Genomic DNA, 22742 nt, shown 5'->3' on the forward strand with positions numbered 1-22742 from the left:
GTAGGCATGATGCTAGGTGCTTATGCATTATCCCATTTAATCCTTACAGCAGTCTTAGGAAATAGATAGGATTATTACCCCCCGTTTTACAATTGATAAGACTATAACTGAGGACGGTAAATAGCATATACACATATCTAAGTAGCAGAGTTTTGGACAATTGTTATTGTCATCACACTAGTCATTAAACCTTCAATCCCTGCCCTCCATCTCCACCCAAAGCTCCATCGCCAAGCCCTCTTACCTCTGCAGACACTGCAGCACTGATTCTCTGGGAGAATGTGATCCTTCTCTGAGCAGTTCAAAGGAGGGCACGCTTCAGTAATTTTTACTAAAACTCCACCCTGCAAGCCAAATAATCAGGAAACAAAACAATGTTCATATTTTTAGTTGCTGATCCAAACATAAATGCTCATTGTTAACAGCCTGCGGTGCCTGCAGTGATAACAACCTACGATAATTAACAGTACTCCCAGGAATCCCATGATAATGACAAAGTCGCAAATTAAACTAATGAGACTCCTGGAAGAGAGAAGGTCAATTTCCCTTTCTGTATCAGAAGAGCCTCAATTTCAACAACTGGGTTTTTTTTTTTCTTTTTTGTTTTTTGTTTTCACAAATGGGTTTTGAGTATCTGCTATATAGCAGAATGTCACCGACGGTGTAGAGCTGGTAAATTTTTAACAATTGACTATTGGATGGGGGAACCCTAAATTAGCATTTGCTGATTTCTGTGGTGTCAACAACCGGACATTGTGAACTACCAACATGACATTACTGACCACAGAGTTGGGAAGTTATGTACAATGAGCTCTCAGGAGCTTTTATGAGACAGCTGTGGCACTGCCCTGGATCACAAGCACTGTGAACCCAAAGATAAATAAGACATCTTCCTTGCCCTTGATGAACTCACAGTTTGGATGGAGGGAGAAAAAAAAAAAACTCTTAAACTAGAAACCATAATACAATACAGTAAGTCCTAAAAAAATGTGCTCTAATTATGCTATGGTAACTCATCATAGGAGAATAATTAATTCTGCCCAAGTGGGGAGAAATTATGAAGAAAATGCCACATTTGAAGGAACTAAATAATGGAATAAGATAAGGAAGAAGAGAGTTTCCTGGCAAAGGGACCAGCAAGGACCAAGGTATACAGGTACAATGAACTGAAAGTGGGTCAGTTAGATGAGCACTAGAAATTCCCTAGAAATAAATAAAATCACTTACAATAAAATTTTAAATATTCAGCAGGTGAATCTTTAGGACCTCACTTCACCAAAGGTCCTCTTTGTTGACATCACTAGCATCTATATTTAGTTTCACTCTGAATTTTTAAAATCAGCTCAATAGTTACTATAAAAAAGGGTTTGAGAGTCCCTTATTTTATCTAAAATGTTAAGTTTTTTTCTCCCATTCTCAACAGCATGGTTAAGTCAACCAAGAAGCAAGCTCATTTAAGTCCAAAAGGTAATTCTCAACACAGATGGGAGAATAGGATGGAGCTGGGCCACCAAGAAGGATGGGGGAGATTCTGAGTTTTCCTTCTCCAAGATATGCTGTCATTTCAGGGTTCCCTGGTTTGGCAGAACTCCCATGATATCAGGCACATCCATTCATAAATATGAACATAAACATAACTTTAAGTGTCAAATGTAATATAATTTCCAACTACTCATCATCTGGATTACTGGCACCATGGTTTCCTCTCCTTTCTCATAAATTTCAGCCAAGGCATTCCTTGCGGTGTCTTCTGTTCCCTTTTGCTCTTCATTTCTTGATCTGTCCCAAGGCATCTAGATCTCTTGCTTTTCTCCTATCTTAAAACTGGCCCTAAGATGCTGAAAACTGACCCTGCTATTCGCCCACGGTCCCCGTTTCAGCTACATTCCACTCTCACCCCTCAATCCAGTCCACACTGGATGGCACCTGGCCTCAAGAGCTAGCACCAGTCTAAGGGCAGTATGCCTATCAGTTGAAACTCAGCTTTTGCAACAGGGAATCAAACCGATTATTACAAACCAATAGATGTTAACAACCTCACTATGAGCAGCATAAGCTGAATGCAAAGGAAAACACAATGCTTAATTACTTACCATTGCTGCCTCGACTTCGGTCCTTCAATATTAATGTATTTATTCATTATCTACTGCCTCCTTGCATAAACATGAATGGTGAACTCTGCTGGATCCCTTTTATCAGTTCACTGTGCCCATCCCCCAACTTCAAATGCCTTTCTGCTAATGGCTCATCTCTCAGGCCTCAGAGGGTCCCTTTGGGCACTGGAGCCACTTTGCAGGGAGCCAGAAGTTACCTACAAGTTCCACAACCCCCAGCCCCACGGCCCAGAGCCAGTGACTGACAGGCATGGGAGGTTCTTTACTTCAAGGGGAGATGATAGCTGGGGTACGTTCAGAACCCCAGGTGAATCAGGGTACCTCTGACCTTTCACCTGAAATTGCACCCTTGCTCAGCTGCCTGCCCTGCCCAAGCCTGCATGCCCACACCCTTACTTCTTCCTCCCAGGAGCACTATCTTAATAAATCACTGTACTAAAATCCTGAGCTCAGGGTCTGCTTCTAGGAGAATCTCAACTAAGACGATGAGATAAGTGTCACTCTTGCTGTCAAAAAATTAAACTGTTAAAAGAGATTATCTCTAGGTGGTAAGATTCTGGAGTGATTTTCTTTTACTTCCTTATATTTCCTTCCTTTCCCTATAGTGCAAATTTTGTATCTTGAGTATGTATTTGCTTTTATTTTAAAAAGCAATATTAAAAACACTACATTTGTCGTTGAAATCTAAGGTGAATGTGTTTTTGGTACATGGGAAAAATCAAGACTCTCATTTTGCAATGCTTTGGACATGAAATACTTGTAAATACAAGTTAAAAATCTGCATGCAGTAATATCTCTTTGGTGGCTATCTGAAAACATTTAAAACCCCTATCTTTGTGTCACATGTCAACAAGCTTCAGCAAACTGCTTCAAATTCTATGTATTTTAAAACATCACTACCGGGCTTCCCTGGTGGCGCAGTGGTTGGGAGTCCGCCTGCCGAGGCAGGGGACACAGGTTCGTGCCCTGGTCCGGGAGGATCCCACATGCCACGGAGCGGCTGGGCCTGTGAGCCATGGCCGCTGAGCCTGCGCGTCCAGAGCCTGTGCTCCGCAACGGGAGAGACCACAACAGTGAGAGGCCCACGTACCACAAAAAATAATAATAAAAAAATAAATTCTTGAATTAAAAAAAATAAAAATGCCACAGAAGGCTTTTTAAAAAATAATTACACATGAAAGGTTCTTTTTTTTACATATAAAAGGTTGCTTTGACTACTGATTAAAGCAGTCAGCAATTCCAATCAACCTTTAACATATTTAATAAGACCGTAATTCCAGATGTTCAAAGAGAGACAAACCCCTTTACATGAATTTGAAAATAATATGAACTGTGATTACAGTAACATAAGTGCCACCAAATCCATTTAGTCCAGCCACGTAATTTGGCACAAACCATTTTTTACTTTGTTTTCAAACTCTCTCTAATAAGTATCTGATGATTAACATTTTTAAAACTTCCTGATTGTGGTAGGTTATTTTATGACCTTTGGAACTCTGCATTGGTGGCAAAATATAATTCATGCATTCTTTCTCATTTAGAGTAACTGTCACCATGTCACATATAAACACTTTCAAGTTCTTTACTAATCACTATGCTTCAACCTGAATTTCTAATACCATATAAAACTCACATCTTTAAGTAAAATTTAAAAAAATGTTGCTAGCCTAAAATAATGTCACAGGGCAGCAATAACTGGACAAAACTGACCAAGACTGCTAGGAGAGTTTATTCATCTTGATAAAAGAAATAAAACAAAACAGTATGTTAACTTCTGCAATCACTTGGTGAAAATATTGAAAACAAAAGTTTGTTTCTTATCTAACTGGGGCTTGCTGAAGCTTTGAAATGATCCCAGGAAAATGAAACGCATGGAACACCAGGCAGCCTTTTGTCAACTGGGGATCTGCATTTGAACCATAGAACATATGGCACATATATATAATGGAATATTACTCAGCCATAAAAAGAAATGAAATTGAGCTATTTGTAATGAGGTGGATAGACCTAGAGTCTGTCATACAGAGTGAAGTAAGTCAGAAAGAGAAAGACAAATACCATATGCTAACACATATATATGGAATTTAAGAAAAAAAAATGTCATGAAGAACCTAGGGGTAAGACAGGAATAAAGACACAGACCTACTAGAGAATGGACTTGAGGACATGGGGAGGGGGAAGGGTAAGCTGTGACAAAGTGAGAGAGTGGCATGGACATATATACACTACCAAATGTAAAATAGATAGCTAGTGGGAAGCAGCCGCAAAGCACAGGGAAATCAGCTCGGTGCTTTGTGACCGCCTGGAGGGGTGGGAGGGAGGGAAACGCAAGAGGGAAGATATGGGAACATATGTATATGTATAACTGATTCAATTTGTTGTAAAGCAGAAACTAACACACCATTGTAAACCAATTATACTCCAATAAAGATGTATAAAAATAAAAACATCTTTAAAAATTTACAGCTGAGGCTGTGACCTTTTATAAGACTAGAAGTTTATGTGTGATTTTATTAAGATTAGTTTGAAAAAAGGTTGACCTCCCATAACTTACAATATATTATTGTACAAGTTTGCTATTTATATTTTCAAAAGGTATAATCAATTCAGTCCAGTTATGGGAATGGGACTACATATTGACATACCAAGCTAATAACAGGAAATTAAAATCAAATTATAGTCTTAAATACAGTGTAGGCAAGTTACAAACACTGTCCTCCAAATGAGGAACACAAACAAAGGCTGGGAAACTGTTCCCAGGCAGACTAGGAGGAAACAGTTTCTCTTCCTAAATTCAGTGCATGCATCCATTCTTGTCATGCAAGCAGTCTAGTGACTATGACCTGTCATTAAAAAAAAAAAAAAAAAAAAAGAACACAAATTATTTGAGTAATTATTTGCTCAATTCTCCCAAGGATAGCACTTATGCAAGACCATTTTAGATGTCTAGGAGAGAAGTTAATTCATCATATACAACAGGTACCTTAGGGCATTAAGGCTTAAATCTTGCAAAAGGCTGCCCGAGAGAGACCCGAGGCCTTCTCATCCTACACCCGTCACCCTCTCTCCCGGCTGACCACATCCATTAAATGTGTCCCGAAGCTCTTCTCTGGCCTTTTATAAATGCTACCCTTTATCAAGGGAATCAATGAGCCATAGTCTGACCAATCTGGTATTCTCAGATAGACTGAAAAGTGATCATTCAATCCTTCTGAATCCACCCTTCTACAATTCAATAATGCGAACTATTTCCAAGCAAGTCTAACACCATCAGGATTGGCAGTAGAGAGGCTAAGAGAGGAGCCTGTAGATTCAGACCACACAGGTTCAGATCCCAACTGGTTCCTTGACTAGCTATGTGACTCTGATCATGTGTGCCTCAGTTTCCTCATCTGTAAGATGGGGATGATAATAATGCTACCTACCCCTACCGAATAACAGGGTTATTATGAGGTTTACATTAGATAAAGTTTCAAATGTTTTAAATAGTGTCTAGAAAATACTAAATATTCAAGAAATGTTAAATATTATTGTCAGTGAGCCTTCCCTCTGTGCATAAAGTATTTAGTAAATAACTGTAGAAAGACAATAAAGAAATTAATGACTTTTTAAAAGATGCTGAAATTATTCACATGCACACAAACCACATAGGCAAAGAGAATAACCTGTCTGCCCCAACTTCTTCCTAAGTTATAAAACCATAACAAAACAAAAACAGTAAAAGATGAACCAGAGCAAGGAGAGTACCCACAATGTGCTAATAATCATGTTAAGTACATTTCCAATATGCTGGCATTTAAGTCCACACCCATATCTTCTAGAGGTCTCAGATGGTGTCTGCCCTGATCCTCTCTGCAGGTAACAGGGATGGAGTCACAATCGTGACCCTTGCCAGGGTTACCCACTACTTCTGCCCAATATGTAAAGGGGGTTGCTAGTCGTGAGTGACAGACGCAGGGTGGATCCTGGGATCATCAGCAGAGTGGGTAAGACTGCCTTTAGTCATCCCAACTTCCCTTGAGGTGGAAGAAAAAAGTAAGGGTTTTAGAGTCCAAATCACCTTCCCTCCCCCAGAAGTGAAACAATCCACAGAGAACATGACATCTGCCTTATATTCAGGGAGGACATGTGTGGTCATGTGGAATAAGAAAAATAGCTCACACGTGTTGAGGGCTTACTTTGTACCAACGAAGTTCTTCACATGTTTTACCTCATTTAATCCACCCACCATCCCTATGTGGTCATGTCCCAGCCGCACGCTGGGGGCCACCCACCCGCTTCCCCACTCCCAGGTTTGGAAGCTCCCACGGTTGACTGAGAGATCACGGAGCCCTCACTGTCACACCATCTCTACCTCTGCCACAGACTAAGGAGTCCACCCCACAGTCCTCACTGACACAGAAGGACCGCCACACCTGCATACCCGCCAGGCTGTCCAGACCCATGGAATCTCTGCCATTCCCAGGGGCAGCCAAGAAAGAGCGAATGGGAAACACAGTGGGGAGGCTCAAAGGAGTTAACTCCTGCGGTAGATTCTGGCCAATGAGAGACAGGAGACAGGAAACAGCCTTCCCTCCCCCAAAGCTCCCCAAAAAGAACCAGATTCGAGTTCCCTGAGAGCTTCAGCGTGTCTCTAAATGCCTCATTCTCCTCAACCTTTCAAATACACTCCTTTCTTTTCTCCAGGGATGTGACGAAAAGCAAATGAAATGCCATAGGAAACAGCACTTGGAGAGATGGTCTATTCTGTGACACCGTAGTTCCAGCCAGCCTCCCTGGAGATGCCCCTCAAAACCAGGCCTGCTTCGCTGTGGGGCAGTGGCAGCTCTGGAAGGCGCCTCCTTGAATTTGCTCTCCCTCTCTTCCTTCTTTCCCTCTGTCTCTCACTCTTGCGTTCTAGGACAGCACCTCAACCAAGTAAGTGCTTGGCTAGCTCCCACACTTCATCCAGCACTTTGTTCAAATATGACCTCCTCCGAGACGTTTTCCCAGACCATCCATCCCCACCTCAAAGCTCTCTAGCCCTTCAACCTGCTCTGTATTTTTCATAGAATTTGGCATCATAGTTGACCCTTGAACAATGCGAGGGTCAGGGGCGCCGACCCTCCACACAGTCTAAAATCGGCACATAATTTATAGTCAACCCTCTGTACCTGTGGTTCCTCCGTATCCACGGTTCTACATCCAGGGATTCAACCAAGTGTGGATAGTGTAGCACTGCAGTATTAACTACTGGAAAAAATCCGTGCATAAGTGGACCCACACAGTTCTAACATGTGTTGTTCAAGGCTCAGCTGCATCTTGTATATTTATTTGTTTATATCTTACTGCCTGTCTCCCCACCAGACTGCAAATTCTATAAAGACAAGGACTTTGTTTTGTTCACTGTTGTACAACCAGATACTAGTACCATGCTGGTAGGTAGCAATTGCTCAATGCATGTTTGTTGAATGATTTTTTTTTTAAATTGAAGTACAGTCTTAAATGAGATCTATGGTTCTACACATCTTATTTTGAGAAATACACGGGATGGGGCAGGCAGGAGACAGGGGCATTGTCTAACATTGTATCAGACTCTTAGGAGTAGAAGTGGCACTACCCACAACTAACATCACAGACTAATTGCCCCAACACCAAATCAAAACCTTTTCCCAGGGCCACCTGACAACCTCCCTGACTCATGGTAGCTGCTAGCTCCCTTCCCTCTTCTCACTTCCTTCCCTCACAGTCTTTCCCAAGGCTACCTGATCCACGGCTGACCACAGGCTAACCACACAATGACAGTGGCTGGCAACTCCACAGCCAGGACTCAAGCCCACCAGAGAGTCCTTCCCCTCAGTGGTCCACTCAGGAAAATATGCTCCATTCCAGACTCCTACCTAAAGCCCGCATCTCCTTCTCTACAAGTAATGGGGATCATAAGATTGAAACTTACTCTGCATTCCCGACAGCTCTTGGTTAAAATCCGCTGGCCTTCTGCAAGGACTTTTCCTCCATAGATACATTTTGCTGTAATAAAACAGGAAAACAGTTCAGACAGTCATGCTATGCAACAAAATGACCTCAGGGGCACCATCCAACCCCAGCAGATTCCACAGAATATGAATGCTCCCATTCTAAGCAGTGCAAAGCTCTTTGCATGTCTGGAAGTCAGACATGGAAATAGGATGGGGACAACTGCTGAGTCCCCTCTCAGACTGCCATCTCTACTATGTTTGCCAAGAGTCCTTCACACCAAGCACATACAACTATTTCAATGCTGCGGTTGCTGAAGGAACTAGAGAATGAATTGATGTGGTCAATGTTAAAACAAGGAAGAGGTGGTTGTCACCACCGTGGAGTATAATAGCATAGCTTTGATTCAGCTACTCCAGCCATAAAACAAATGACTGGGTGAGAGCGGACTTGCATACATACTCCACTCATCAGGACCTCAGTCACATGCAGAAAGACACCATTTTTCCCCCTTGTGATCATAGGAAGTGCATGTCTTTAACTTAACTGTTCCCAAGAAGCTCAGAGACAACTAAGAAATACAAGTGAGTAAAATGCTGAATCAAAATGCACTAGACAGGGCTTCCCTGGTGGCGCAGTGGTTGAGAGTCCACCTGCCGATGCAGGGGACGCGGGCTCGTGCCCCGGTCCGGAAAGATCCCACATGCCGCGGAGCAGCTGGGCCCGTGAGCCGTGGCCACTGAGCCTGCGCTCCGCAATGGGAGAGGCCATAACAGTGAGAGGCCCATGTACCACAAAAAAAAAAAAAAAAAAAGTACTAGACAGACTGCCTTTGGAAAGGTAAGCTGAACAGGCTAACAGGGAGGGCAGGGAGGAGAGACAGGCCTTGGAAAAAGGTTAACAGAGAAGCATAAATGCTGACCCACTTTTAAGCAAGCGCAGAATATGTTAATTTGATATGACCCTAATGTATCTCTGCCAAATTCTCCAGCCACATCCACAGGAACAGGAAAGCAAAGGCCTGATCACTCCCTCTCCGCACAAATGAGGATGCTTTCAGCCCTAGTCCTCAGGAGAAGCAGAAGTGAAGACACGCACTCTAAGAGATCTCCACCACTAACTTACTGCCTTACAGAAAGCACCTCATCTCTCAGAACCTCCATTTCTCCATCTGTTAGAAACAGGTGAATTCAATCTGGTTGTTTCTTAGTTCTACAATCTTCAGACTCATGGAATGTTCAGGTATGTAGGGACCTCAGCAAACAACTCATCCAACTCCCTCTTGTTGACCACAGGAAGAGGAAAGCCCAGAGACACTGGTTTACTTAACATCACGATCCCACAGTGGCTACTATGGTGTGCAACCCAGATCCTCCTCCACGGCCAAAGGTCACATTCCTGAACCTGCCAGACAGGTGATGAGCAACAGCTCTCAGCTGAATAGTGATCCGGGACTTGCCCTTGTCCAAAGTCAAGGCCCCTTCCCAGCACAGCCCACATCCAATGAGTGGTTGATGAAGCTGTTGCAAAGTCCTGGCCCCTTGCCCCAACTCAGGATAACTCCAATGGTCATTCCAGCTCCACAACTCCTTGGAGAAATGGCTGAGGTATCTGTTGTAACTGCACTGCAGTTCAACCTCTCCTTCTGCCCAACCCAGCTTCCTTCACTATCTCATTCCCACCCCAGAACTGATCCTGAACTTCCTAATAAAGTACAAACAAATCTCCATTTCACAGTCTCTTTCTTCTCAGAACCTGCCCTGCAACAAACAACACATACCTAACTCAAATCTGTGCCTCTCTAGTATCTGCATTCAGTGAATGGCACCAGTATCCACCCCTAGCCTCCATACCCACCACCCATACCCCACTGCCTAGGGCCCTTCTATCCCCTTCCTCTTACTCAGCACCGTGTCCAATCAGTACCCAAATCCCTGCAAAGCTCCCTCCTTGTTTCTCAAGTCAACCCACTTTTCTCCATTCCCACCACCTGCCTCCAGGTGCTACCTTCACTCAGGCTATCCCTCCTCTTTAGTCTACCAGGAAACTTCCTAACTTGCCTCCCATGTTCTGGTCTGATCTTCCCCAGTCCTTCCCCATACAACAGTCGAATATATATTTTAAGCGCAAATAGGACGCTGTGCTTTAAAATCATTATGAGTCACTCATGCCCTCAGAATATAGTTCAAATTCCTGAAGTCAGCACACAAGGCCATCCCTGTGCGTTCACTCTCCCTCCCAAACTCCCAAACATTCACACCCCCACTTAAGACTCCAGCCACGCTCTGCTTCTGGGATTTGCATATACTGTTCTGCTTCTCCAGAACACTCAGCCTCATCTACCTGCTCCTGGTAACCTTCCATCCTATATACCCATCAGTTTCAACTTAGGCCCGACTTCCCCCCAAGAAGTTGTTCCTGACCTCTAACACTGGAGAATCGCCCTCACTCTGTGTTTGTGTGGTACTCTGGACCTCGCCCTAACAGAGAAAATATCACATTTTACCTCTGTTGCCCCAGTGAGGGTAGGAACTATGTCTATTCATAACTTTATCTCTAGCCCCAGGCTCAGTGCCTCCCTGGGCTTATTGTTAGTAACAATTTTAGAATTAATGAGCCTCCTTGGTAGCAAAACCCAGAGAAACGTGCTGATTCCCAGATGAGAGTTCTTTCTTCTATTCAATGCTATTCCAAACTTTAAAAGCAGACACCAAGGTTTTCAGAGCAAAACCATCAACAACAAGGTAGAGAACCAATAAAATTTTCTAGATAACCCCCTTCCTCACTTCATTTTAAAAAATTATCCCCGATCATCTTTTATGCCTCAGTTTTCCAGATAAATCAGTTGACTCTGACTCATGGGTCCTAATGATCACGTGGATTCCCCTATTTGCTTGCATGGGGAGACCATACCTCCAAGAGCCTGAAATTCCTGCCTAATAAACTCCCACACTCCCAAACACAGCTGCTGCTAACTTGGCAAGGTGGCTTGCTCCAGAGTGACAGTTCTGCTAAATACACGGCTGTCAAATCTGCCATCTGCTCCTTGGCCCAGGGTGGGAAGCAAAGAAATAGACTTTCCTTCCTTATTTTTGCACCTTGCCACCCCCAGGATGTTAGGATCACACTTGCTACCCTGTCTGAAGACATTCGCCCGATTCCTCTCATCCTCTGATAGACACTCATCCCAGAACTTCGATCTGGAGACAGGAGTGTCTTACTGTTTACATTCACACCACACACGGGGACACATCCATCCCTCAAATCTACCAATCTGGTATAAAAATTAAATGTCCACTGAACTTCATGTCTTCACATGGCAGGGTGCCTTAGGGGCTGCAAGTGACATCAACGTGATGCTGTGTACCTCAGCCATTCACAGCCTCGGCACTGATGCAGGATGCATGGGCGATTACAGTATCAGTATCTCCGGACAGCTTTCAGCATCACCACTGAAGGTCACAAGAATTTCCCCTGCTTCCTCATCCTCACCCCACTTCTCTGACGACGCCCTTCCTTCCCAGCCCCACCGTATGCCTAACACCAGTCCTCATTATCTAACCTCTTGATCTACAGCCAAAAGGCTTATTTTTGATATCTGGGAAATTCAAGCAGACGGTAAGTCAGGCTCCGATACCTGTGGCTGGGGCATTTGGGATGCCATTCCAACAGCTTTTAGTATGAGTAGAAATGTAAATGGATACCTGAAGCCCTTCACATCACACTGGGGACATGCAAACGAGACCATTTCACAGTGTCCGACGATGAAATTGAAACTCGGCACCAACACACACTTCTCCACCATGTCAGAAACAAAGGTACCGGGGATTTACAGAAACAGTTATGCAGTTGTATCTTTTTGCGCCCACAGACACCTGGCCCTTCAAATCCGAGCCTGATTTCTCTAGTGCGATGGATGGACACTTTTGCCATTTGGGTGCACACTAAATACACAACCTTTAGGCCCCACTTGGCACCCCTGTCAGATGTGGATGTGAGGTTGCTCTGCCTTTATTTAGGGATTTGCACACACTCCAGCCATCCCTTGGCACTCAGCAGCTGAGAACATCAAAATCAACACCCTGTGTTACACTTTAAAGGAGAGTGGCAGAGCAGAGAAGCTCAACACCCAAGGAGCTACCCTCCCTCGGTGAGCTCGTTCACAGACCTAGCTTCAGATACCACCTCTCTGAGCATGACGCCCACGTCAAACTGGTTGTCCCTCAGGTATCTCCAACTCTCCTATACCGAACAGAATGTATTGCTCCTGAAGCCATTTCTTCCACCTGCCTTATTTCTGTTAATCACACTATGAGTCTCCCACAGGCTCTTGTTCGAAACCTGGCAACTTCTCCCTTACAGATGCTCTGTCCCTGATTCATCTGTCTCACGTTAAAAAAAAAAAAAAAAAAAATGCTTACGGAGTACCTACCCTGCCCCAGGTCTTTTGGCCATCACTCAGCTTCATCCCTTCCTTTCCATGTCCCCCGGCTGTGCCTACCTGCCTGCCGGCCTCATCACCTCCACCTGCAAATGGGCCTGAATCCCACACCCAGCTCCCTGCCTCCAGCTCTCCCCACACAGGGGCTTTTATCAAAGCATTTCTCTGATTATGCCACAACCCTGCTTCAAAAGCTTGCTTCTGAGCCCCCCAAACAAACGCTGTGTTTACTTCCATGATTCTGCATGTGCAATTCCCTTTGGCAGGTGTGTTCTTACCTTCCTTGTCCACATGGCAAACTCCTATTCATCTGTCAGCACCCTACTCAGCTATTCCTTCCCCTATGAAGTCTTCCTAACACACACACCCCCAAGTTTCTGATGGAATTAATCACTCCCTTCTCTGTGCTACCCTTGCATCTTACATAGCATACACACTGCACAATACTCTTGTAATGAGATGGGGCATACATCTCCCTGGACAGCGGGGGTGGGGGAGAGGAGACAGGTTAAAAGCATTAATTGTGGAGCCAGACTACCTGGGTTTTATTTTGGCTCCACCAAGGCTGAGAGCCCTTGGACAAGTTAGTTCTCCTCTCTGTGCTTTACCTCCTCATCTATAAAATGGGGATCATAGTGGAGCCTATGACTCTAGGTTTTTGGAAGAATTAAATGAATTAATACACATAAAAAAGCTTAACGGTGTCTGACACAGAATGAATGATCCGCATGTGCCCGTTGCTGTAACCAGAGGACAGAACAGAGCTGGGAGGGAATTTCAGTAGGGATGGCTGAACGAGTTCAGTGGAATACAGTCATCAACATCCATCCCCAACCCGCCTTTGCAGCGCAGTTCTACTTCTCACCTACAGAAACCCTGTTATCACCTAACAGACTATCTCCCTGTCCTTCTGCAACTTGTCTTCCTTTGCAAATGCTGTTTTGCATAGCTCAAGATTCCCTCTCCGTCCTTTTCCTTCTCTCCCATCTCTGATGGTCCCCAAATCTATCTACCAAAAGAATACTAATTCTAGGACACCACTGTCCAGAGATTCCGATTTAGCAGGTCAGAGAGGGGCCCTGGGACACTCTATTTTAAGAAGTTCACCAGGGGATTCTAATGTGTAGCTAGGTATGTTCAATTCCTTAAACAGAGCAGACACCCAAGAAATGTTGGAGGAATGAGACTCCTGCACTACTTTCTGGACTTCCATGCCCATAGCTAAGGAATCTAGAAGGCTCTCCTGAGTTTTCCCTGATGCCTCCCAAAAAGATGGAGGAAGAGCCTAGTATCAGGAATTATGAAAACTGCCTTGCTCTTGGAGATGGCCTGATTTATTGGTTTTTTTGATCAAAATAAAGTACTTTTCTCAGATAATGAATTGAGACTTAAACACTTAGACCAGGTTATTTCCTATTGCCACATGGATGTCCTCATCTGTAAGTGCTACAGCTCCTTGAAGCCATGACGAGTGGATGAACACTTAGTAAACGAGCACACAAAACAATCGGCTTTCATGTATCGGCTCTTGAATCAAATCAATACTTTTTCTCAGAAACCCTAGGACGCTGCCCCACCCAAACCCAGAGAGTAGCTTGGGAAATCTTATCTGAAAGGGACAACCAAAGGAAATATTTTCCATCCTTTACCTGATGTGAAAATATCTGAAAACTTCTATATCTTTTCAAATTAGAGGGTTTTTTTTCTGCTTACTTTTATTTTTAAAAACATCTTTATTGGAGTATAATTGCTTTACATTGTTCTGTTAGTTGCTGCTGTATAACAAAGTGAATCAGCTTTACGTATACATATATCCCCATATCCCCTTCCCTCTTGCATCTCCCTCCCACCCTCCCTATCTCACCCTTCTAGTCTTTTCCATATATATGACCCGGAGTGGAATTGCTGGGTCATATGATAATTGAGTAGTGTTCTTAAGCATTTATTTGTATTACCATTTTATTAAACTATAAACATCTCAAACTACCGATCTGAGCTGCTGATAAAATTCATTCTACCTCGCTAAATTGCTATCAATTCCAAACAAAGGCAAAAAGCACACTGATGGTTTAGCTAGCTCATGTATCAGCATCTTGGTAAAATCGGGTAACTTGCTGAAATGTTTTTTAAAACTTAATATTCTCCAGTAAATTAGAATAAAGAAAAATGACTATCCCACACATTTCTAGTGAGAGGATAACTGGATGATATATATCAAGGACCTTGAAAATGTCAGTCTCTTGGCCCAATAATTCTACTTTGGAGAATTCTATCTTAAGAAAACATAAAATACAAAAATGTGTCCTCACAAAACATATTATTGAAGAGTAATTTACAATAGTGAAAAGTGGGAAAACAACCTAGTTCTCCAACAATTGGGGAACAATTAAATAAGTTACGCAACAGCGAAAGGGTGGAACACTATGAAGCTCATTAAAATGAGGTTTATACAGTTTTTTAAAGGATAGTAATACACTTAAGTGATAATGGTAAGTCAACAAAGTAGGTTAAAATTATCTGCATAAGACCTCAATTGTCCACAAAATGTAAGTTTTAAAAAACCAAATCCACTACAACTTCAAGAGTGTTTGTTTCCAAGTGGTGGCATTATGGGTGATTTTTCCATCTTTACCTTTACCCTTATGTGTTTTCAAATGTTCCATCGCTTTTACAAGTAGACTATCAAAAGCTTAACACAAAAAACAGCTGAAGAACTCACCTACTCCCATGTCCAAACAACAACTGCCAAGAGACAGCATTCACAGATCTATCCACAGAGCTCAAAGTAATAGATTAAAAGTACCTCATATTGTTTAAACAAATTCCTAAGTTTCTCAACTTCTTCCTCTATTATATTGAATATATCAAGATAGAAAAAAATAATCTATGGCTACTAAAAACTATCTTTCCATCATGGAATCAAACTATAATCTCAACATCTGGGCCCCTGATCTATCTGTATTGCCAGACATGACTTCCAAAAGCACTTAGAATAGAAATAAGAAAGTTTCTTTTAGATCAACTCTGCGTAAGCCCTCCAGAGTAATGGGTGTACCGTGCCAACCATAAATAGAAGACATTTTCCAAAGTTCCTTTTGAAAGAGTATAAAAAAAGATTGGGCTGGTACAAACAGACCAGCTATCCCCACTTCCACTGTCATATTAGGTGACATGCTATTCTTGACAAAAAACTAGACCACTGTGTTTTGAAGACCTAGTGACGATGGTGGTTTTTTTGGTAGAGAAATGGTCTTGAAAATTATCCATCGGATGGCACATTTTTAACCTAAACGCTCCTTTTTCAAAGAAGAGCATATGGTTTGATAAAAAGACTTTGGGCTTTGTAGTCAGACAGAATTCATTTTATATCTCACCTCTGTCACTCACCAGCCTTGCAAACTTGGTAAATTATCTTCCCCAAGCTTCCTATAAAACAGGGATAAAAATAATCCCCACCTAAAAGATTGCAGTGAGGTTTCAATAAGCTAATAGAATGAAATGACCTAAAATAGTAACTGGCACATACAATCATTCTAAATTACAGCTTTTACTCTTCCTGGTTGTCTCAGTGTTCATTTCACCATTTCATTTGAAAGAGTGTCCTTTGTAATTCAGAGGGAAAAGGATTTTTAAATCATTATATAATTTGGACCAGCCAACTCTGAAGGAAATTGTTCCAATATTTTAACTGAAGTTCAATCCAGAAATTCCTAACAAAGGCCCTTTAATAACAGGAAACCTGGCCAAGACCTCAGAGAGCCGAAACACAGAGTGTGGCCCTTGATCAATCAAAATGAGGGGACCAAAGCACATGGAGCCTTGGAGTCCTGACTATGGAGCAACTCCAAACACTACCAGTTGTTTGACCGCGGACAAGTGACTTAATACTTGTGAACCAGTTCCCTCTACATAAGAATGTAAAGAATAATAATTAAGGTTGATGTGAGGATTTAAAACAAAAAACAGCCTATGTAAAGTGTCTGCACGTCACAAGTGATTAAAATATAGCCACTCTTATCATACATTTATTATTATATCAACTGCTAGGACTTCCTTTCATCAATGTTAATCAATTGGGGCCAGAAAAATAGGGGAATAAATCAATCTCGAAGCACAGAGGGCCACCCTGACCCTCAGTTAGTACTCACGTCGGCAGACCTTACAGCACTGGCCTGCAATGTGCACAGGGAGGGAGTCTGGAGAGCAGTTGAGGGGGGGACAGGACATCCTTCGACATTCCACAGCGCCACTCTGAGGAAGGAACAACAGGGAAAGGAATCTCAGCAGCAAAAAGCTCACATCTCATCCCAGAAGCCTCACCAGGGAAACAGAAGCAGTGTGAGAAACCCCCAGTCCACTCCAGGACCCCAAATGAAGAACTTTCTCCAGCCCAAATGAACCCATGCCACCTCAGTTACTTTTCTAATATACATCACTGGCTTTATTCCCCCTGCCCATGTGGACTAAGTAGATTAGGCAGAAAACAGAAAAGCCTATTTTTTACAAGAACATAAATAACACCTTTTGCAGACCCCGTCAACCATTGTTGAAGCGCTAACAGTCATTTTGTATTTTTGCAGACAAACAATGGCATTCTTCAGATAGTTATCAAATAATTTCAACTGAACAGGGTTTCCATATTAATTTGGGGGAGCCTCTTATAATTCTCTGAAACAGATCAAATAGTACACACAAATAATGGATAACCTGAAAGAAAGTCAGGGGATCCTGCAACTCTCTAAAACAGAAAATGGATACCTCGTCAAATACGATGAAAACACCTAGAAACTAATTAAACCACCTTTTTAAAAGGTATTATAGCAGAGAAAAGTTGTGAATGAGCCATTAGGTGGTTTGAAAACCAAAGGAGTCCCTTCCCCCCTCTGCTACTCTAATCTCTAAACAGTAAGCTTCTTAATCATGTTAGATCATATTAGAGGGTGTTGGAAATTAAAATCTGCTTTCTCTTGATAAGAATTTGCATTTGTAATGACACTTTTCCAGCTTCCCTTCACAATTGCGCCAATTACTAAACAGGCACTTAGTAAAAAGGCAGTACTTCTTAGAGTCAGCATTATAAAGAAACAGGTTACACAATAATTTGTACAACTGTCCTCTTAAAACTGTCCATTTAGGTACAAAGAGGCTTACTTTGCATGTGCAGTTCCTGCAGTGATCACCATCAACCCAGGAGTCTTGGTCTCTATAGAGCAGTCCACTCACTTGACAGGTCTTCTCACAATGACAGTTTTCCAATTGACTAAGTCTTGTCTCTGCATAGTTCAGCTGCAAACAAGAGTTACTACGTGTAATTTCTGTAATTCAACAGCATTGTCCTAACAAAGCTAATTGCAACCAGAAAAAATAAATCCAAGCGGGAGGAGAAAAAAATGCTCAAAGCAGTTCAATGATTCTTAGCCAGATCTGTTTTTCGAAGATTTTTTTTTAATTTCACACAAGGTAGAAGCATTCTAAATTGAAGACATATTGGCTCCCGTGGTCTAATGAGCACCAAATGAGACATTAAACTGTATCTCAGGGACCTCATGGGTGTTCGTCAACACGTGTGCTTTCAGCTCAAACTCACATAGAAACACTTGTAATGAATGTGTTCTCAAGGACTGTTACAATGTTTACAGGAGATCTAATCAGCAGCTCTGAAGCCCTTACATTTATCTCCCGCAATCCTATCCCTCTTCTTCACACACTAACCAGAGTGTCATGGTTTACAAGCTGGGAAGTCACTGCTTCCTCTTTTATGAAAAACTCTGGGAAGTCATAGGCAGATCTTATTTCTCCCCAGCTCAGGATCCTCCAAATAGAATGCCCCAGAATCCACTTTGGTGTTCAGACAAGTTCAAGAGAGGCAACCAAACCCCCAGGTGAGATGAGGACTTTGTAATAAAAAAAAAAAAAAGAAAAGAAAACCTTTTTCCTTTTTTTAGGTCACCCAACTGCTACCATTAAACATGCAATCTTAGAATCTCCGATTTGAAAGAGTTTATAAAGTTTAAATGACGTGACAAGTAACCCCTTCAAGTGGTCATCCAGCCCCTGTTTGCACATGTAACTGTGATGGGACACTCATTACCTTCCAAGGAAAGCTACTTTTCTTGGTTAGCTCTGGATATTTGAAACGTCTTTCTTAGCTTGAGCTGTGAAATTTCTCTCCCTTCTTCCTATTAGACCTAGTTTTGCCTTGTGGCCCATCCTGAGCAAATCTAACCGCTCTACAAACATTTGAGGTTATCCTGTCCTCATGCCTGCCCCTGACCACAGTCAGCCCCACCAGGTTCCCCTAATAGCTCCTCGTGATATGGTTCCAACCCTCCCTCTTGACCATTGTCCATGTAGGCGACTCCAGGTTGCCTTCAAAACTATGGTACAAAAAACCTTGAAATGTGGTATGATCTCTCTGTTATCACATCCATACCAAGGAGTAACTCGGCCTGGTAGCAATCTCACCCTTCTTCCTTTCTCCTTACATAGAGAAGGTCATGATAGAAGAACAAATACCACTTTCTAAAAATTCATCATACAGTTTCTTTTCCTTCTCAATCATACTTATATATCCCCGTCTTGAGTATTTTCCCCATACAGGAGATCAAATCAATTTTTGATCCCAACTAAGACTATTTCAAGGCAATATTTTAGTTATAATGGTTAAACCTAGCTAATGATGACTTCTACCATCTTTCTATATTTTCTATGGTTCCAGTCCATACATGCTCCTCTCAATTACTCATAACAGTGCTACTCTTTGGAAATGGAATCCACATGCAATTCAACCTTGGTTTTTGTCCTTTATTCCATCTCTTACTCTAAACTTTTGGAATTTCTCAAGAAAATTTGATCCTCGTCTGCCTGCCATGGGTAGTACCAAGAGGAAGGGAAAAGAACAAATAGAACCCTAAACAAACCACATGCACTATAATCAACCCTGAAAAAACTGAGTCGACCGTACCTGAAAATTAGCTTCCTATGACTCTCTACTATACATGATCTTCCGAAAATGCAAGTTACATTTAAATCTCCAGCTTAATCATAGAGCATCCAGAATCGACGGTAATTACGTTCTCTGGGAATTCTTTAGGAAATGCAGATAACATATACTTCCGAGAGTTTGGTGACACCAAGTACCAAAACCGTGTATTGGTAAGAGATAAGAAAAAGGAAGTGATAACTCATCACATATTATCTTTACTTCATTTCTATAGCCTCAGTAGTTCCCACATAAGGTAGTGATAGACATATGACCGTGGAATGAACAAGGAAGAGTTGAACTAGGAGGGACTCTTTCCTAAAAGTGGCTCAGGATAAGGAATCTGTGAGGGGAAAGTGCCTGTCTTACTCTGAAAGTCTGGAAGAACCCTAGTGTCTGTATCACCCCAAGAAGGGGACTTATTAAGGACTAGTTCAAAAGGCTATTCTGTATCTATCCAAGTTTCCTGTAAATCCAGGAGCTTTGCCTAAAGGCAATATTGTCAATTTCCAGGACCGCCCAACAAAGCTGAGCTATGCTCACCTACAAAACTCAACTCCCAGGAAAAGCCTCGATTTTAATACAATGGAAGCTATTCTCAAGGCCGATTTTGCTTCCCTTCTGAGTACTGTCTGTAAATTTTTAATATATTTAGCCTGTTCTGACAACAGTAAAAAACCCTAATCTCTGTGATGATAAGAATGCATCAGACAGACACCAAGACAAAGGAATATTAAGGCAAAAAGCTAATTTTTCAAAGGCACTTAATATGTAATCTTGCCTTCCTTTTCCCCTGCTTAAATCCTGAAGCAACAATAAAGGAGAAAAACAACTCTGAATTAAAAATTGAATTACATTTTCTGTCACTGGCATTAGCATGCTGAATTTATACAAATTCATTTTCAAAAGCTATTTCTACACTACCTGCCATTTTCTCTAAGAATGCCTACAGATCCAAAATAGATATGGTATCAAATCTACATCTCTTTTCTGTTTTACCTTTGCGCACTTATCCAAGCAACCATGGACCGAATCATTTATTCTTAACTCTACACATTCAAAAGACAGACAGCAGAGGTCTTTTTCACAGTAAGAGGTCAATGAATGAATCTAAGTACATTAGTCATGCAGTAGATTTCTTTTTCTCCTTTGAAATATTATTTATTTGGCATTTGCTATATGAAAGGGAAAAAAGAAATCTATTGTGTTAAAACCTTTAAGCTTAATTGAAAAATCACTATTGAGCTCCTTGAAACAATAAAGTCTCAAAATCCAATGTTACAAGCTGAAATGCCACTCCAAGTGCTGCTTGATTTACATAAATAGATTTGTCAAAGATTTAAACAGAAGTAATCAAGAAATTCCCCATCTTCAGCATCTCTTCTTCCTGAGCTTGAAGGAAGAATGTGATTACCGCACAGGTGGGATGCAAGAGCAGGACACAGCCTGATCCTATCGCTGTGTACCTGGCTCAGCAGGTTTGTGGTTCCCACAGTGTAGAGACTACCTGGGAGACTTTCCAGAATAAGCCAGGGGATTGGTGGTCTCTTGTGGATCACTTAGGGGAAGTATCAGGGGACCACTTCCCTGCACCTTCTCCCCCTTGAAAAAGTATGGTTTTGCCACAATGTTGGGATTCTTCAAGAGGGCTCTTCTGTACCCTGACCTCTGTCACCTGAAGCTACATGCTTCCCTGATCTTTCCTATATCAAGCAAGGGCACAGTCATTTTCAATCACCCTATACTTTGAAAGGAGAAAAGGAAAAGCAAGCCCTCCTAGGCACAACCCTGAGCTGATCTGGTGTCTGTGTCTGTTTGGTTTGATGTGACTTTGGCTACCAACTCCTGTCCAGCTTGTGCGCTGGGCTTGCTCTCCGGTAGGATTCCATGGCTTCCACTGTGACCCAAGTGCGAGGACTTTCTGCTGCTTTCCAAAACCTCCTGGCTCTAGACCAGGGCTCTGACAGCAACTTTCAATGCAATCTTTATAAAACAAAGAATAATTGTCACCATTTTACATACATGGAAACTGCAGCTAGAAATGAGACCAGTGACTCATTCCAGGCTGCAAACACCCAAAGAAGTGATAAAAATGAGATTCAACATCAGATGAATCTTACTCCAAAGCCCATTTCTATCTCCACCATGATCTACATGACTAATGCCTATTTTAATCACAGCTGCTGGGCAACTCAAACCAAACCTCCAAACCCATCAGCTAAATCTTGCCATGATAGGCTTATTTAACTAAAGGCAAAGCCCAAATCCAGGTTGATTTGGTGCCATAGAATTCCCTTTGCACCCAGGAACCCTACTTGAGTTCCAGTTTGTCTTATCACTCCAGACTCCATCTCCTTCACTCTGCCAAGAGATGTATTACACTCTGCTTCCACCAAGATGGCAGACTAGGTACCCTAAAAGACTTCACCAATTGAACCAACTACAATGCTGGATAATATACACAAATCATAACTTTTAAAAATCATCACAGGAGCTGATAGAAAAGGAATAAAGCCACAGTGGCCAAAACAAACTGACAGCCAGGGATCCAGGGAGGCGAGTGAGCACCAAAGGCAACCTCCATGACGTTAGCCAAAACATGGAGCCCTCAAGCTCCCGCCTCGCACAGGGGGCCAGGGAGAGGAAATAGAGAACAGGGTCTGCCCAAGATGGGATGTCTTAAAGGAAACTCCTACATCAAGATACAGCCCCAAAGGGCTGTACCCTCAGCTTAAGAGTGAACGAAAAGGAAACAAGGTTTGCACGAGGCTCAGAAGGAAGACCTTCCTACTCAGACCATGGCACTGGCTGGAGGGAAATATCTTCCTTCAGAAGTCTTAAAGAATTCTTTGCTGAGAATTCACCTGGCTGATCCCAGGTTAGCAGTCTGATTCTGAGCAGTCCCTATGATCTGAAAACCCTTAAGGAGATAATGCAATAGCAGTGACCCCTGTGCAGTCCTGGCAGGAGGACATATAATGTAAACCCAGGACTCAGAAAATTCCCACATCTGTCTAAGGAAAACAAGTGGCTGTAACCAGATGGGTGAGTTAAGAGGGCTTGTCCCTGCCCTGACATTCCTCCTTCAAAAGCTGCCACAAGCTCTATGCTCACGTTTCACTCCCAACAGGTACCATCTGAACACACACTTCTCTTTTCCTCTCGTCTTATGGGCTCATTCTTCTTCTCACTGGTATCGCCATCCTCCTACTGGTAGCTTCCACCTCCCTCTCTCCATCAGTCATTCCTT

The 22742-nt window shown here is 42.4% G+C and overlaps 1 protein-coding gene across 2 annotated transcripts in view; it reads right to left on the bottom strand.

The window, feature by feature from the left end:
• Positions 1-22742, bottom strand: part of NELL1 (neural EGFL like 1) — an 853841-nt gene that overhangs the window by 654268 nt on the left and 176831 nt on the right. For both annotated transcript variants that reach the window (XM_022583758.2, XM_022583757.2), the window contains exons 8-11: positions 17662-17796; positions 16659-16761; positions 8050-8123; positions 245-344 (exon numbers count right to left, since the gene is read on the bottom strand). In XM_022583758.2, coding sequence (XP_022439466.1) covers positions 245-344; positions 8050-8123; positions 16659-16761; positions 17662-17796 — 412 coding nt within the window. The remainder of the gene's footprint in view (positions 1-244; positions 345-8049; positions 8124-16658; positions 16762-17661; positions 17797-22742) is intronic.

This window comes from Delphinapterus leucas, chromosome 7 (genome assembly GCF_059928025.1).
Source record: "Delphinapterus leucas isolate spDelLeu-1000000601 "Yukka" chromosome 7, BTC_Dleu_Yukka2, whole genome shotgun sequence".
NCBI classification, from domain to species: Eukaryota; Metazoa; Chordata; class Mammalia; order Artiodactyla; family Monodontidae; genus Delphinapterus; species Delphinapterus leucas.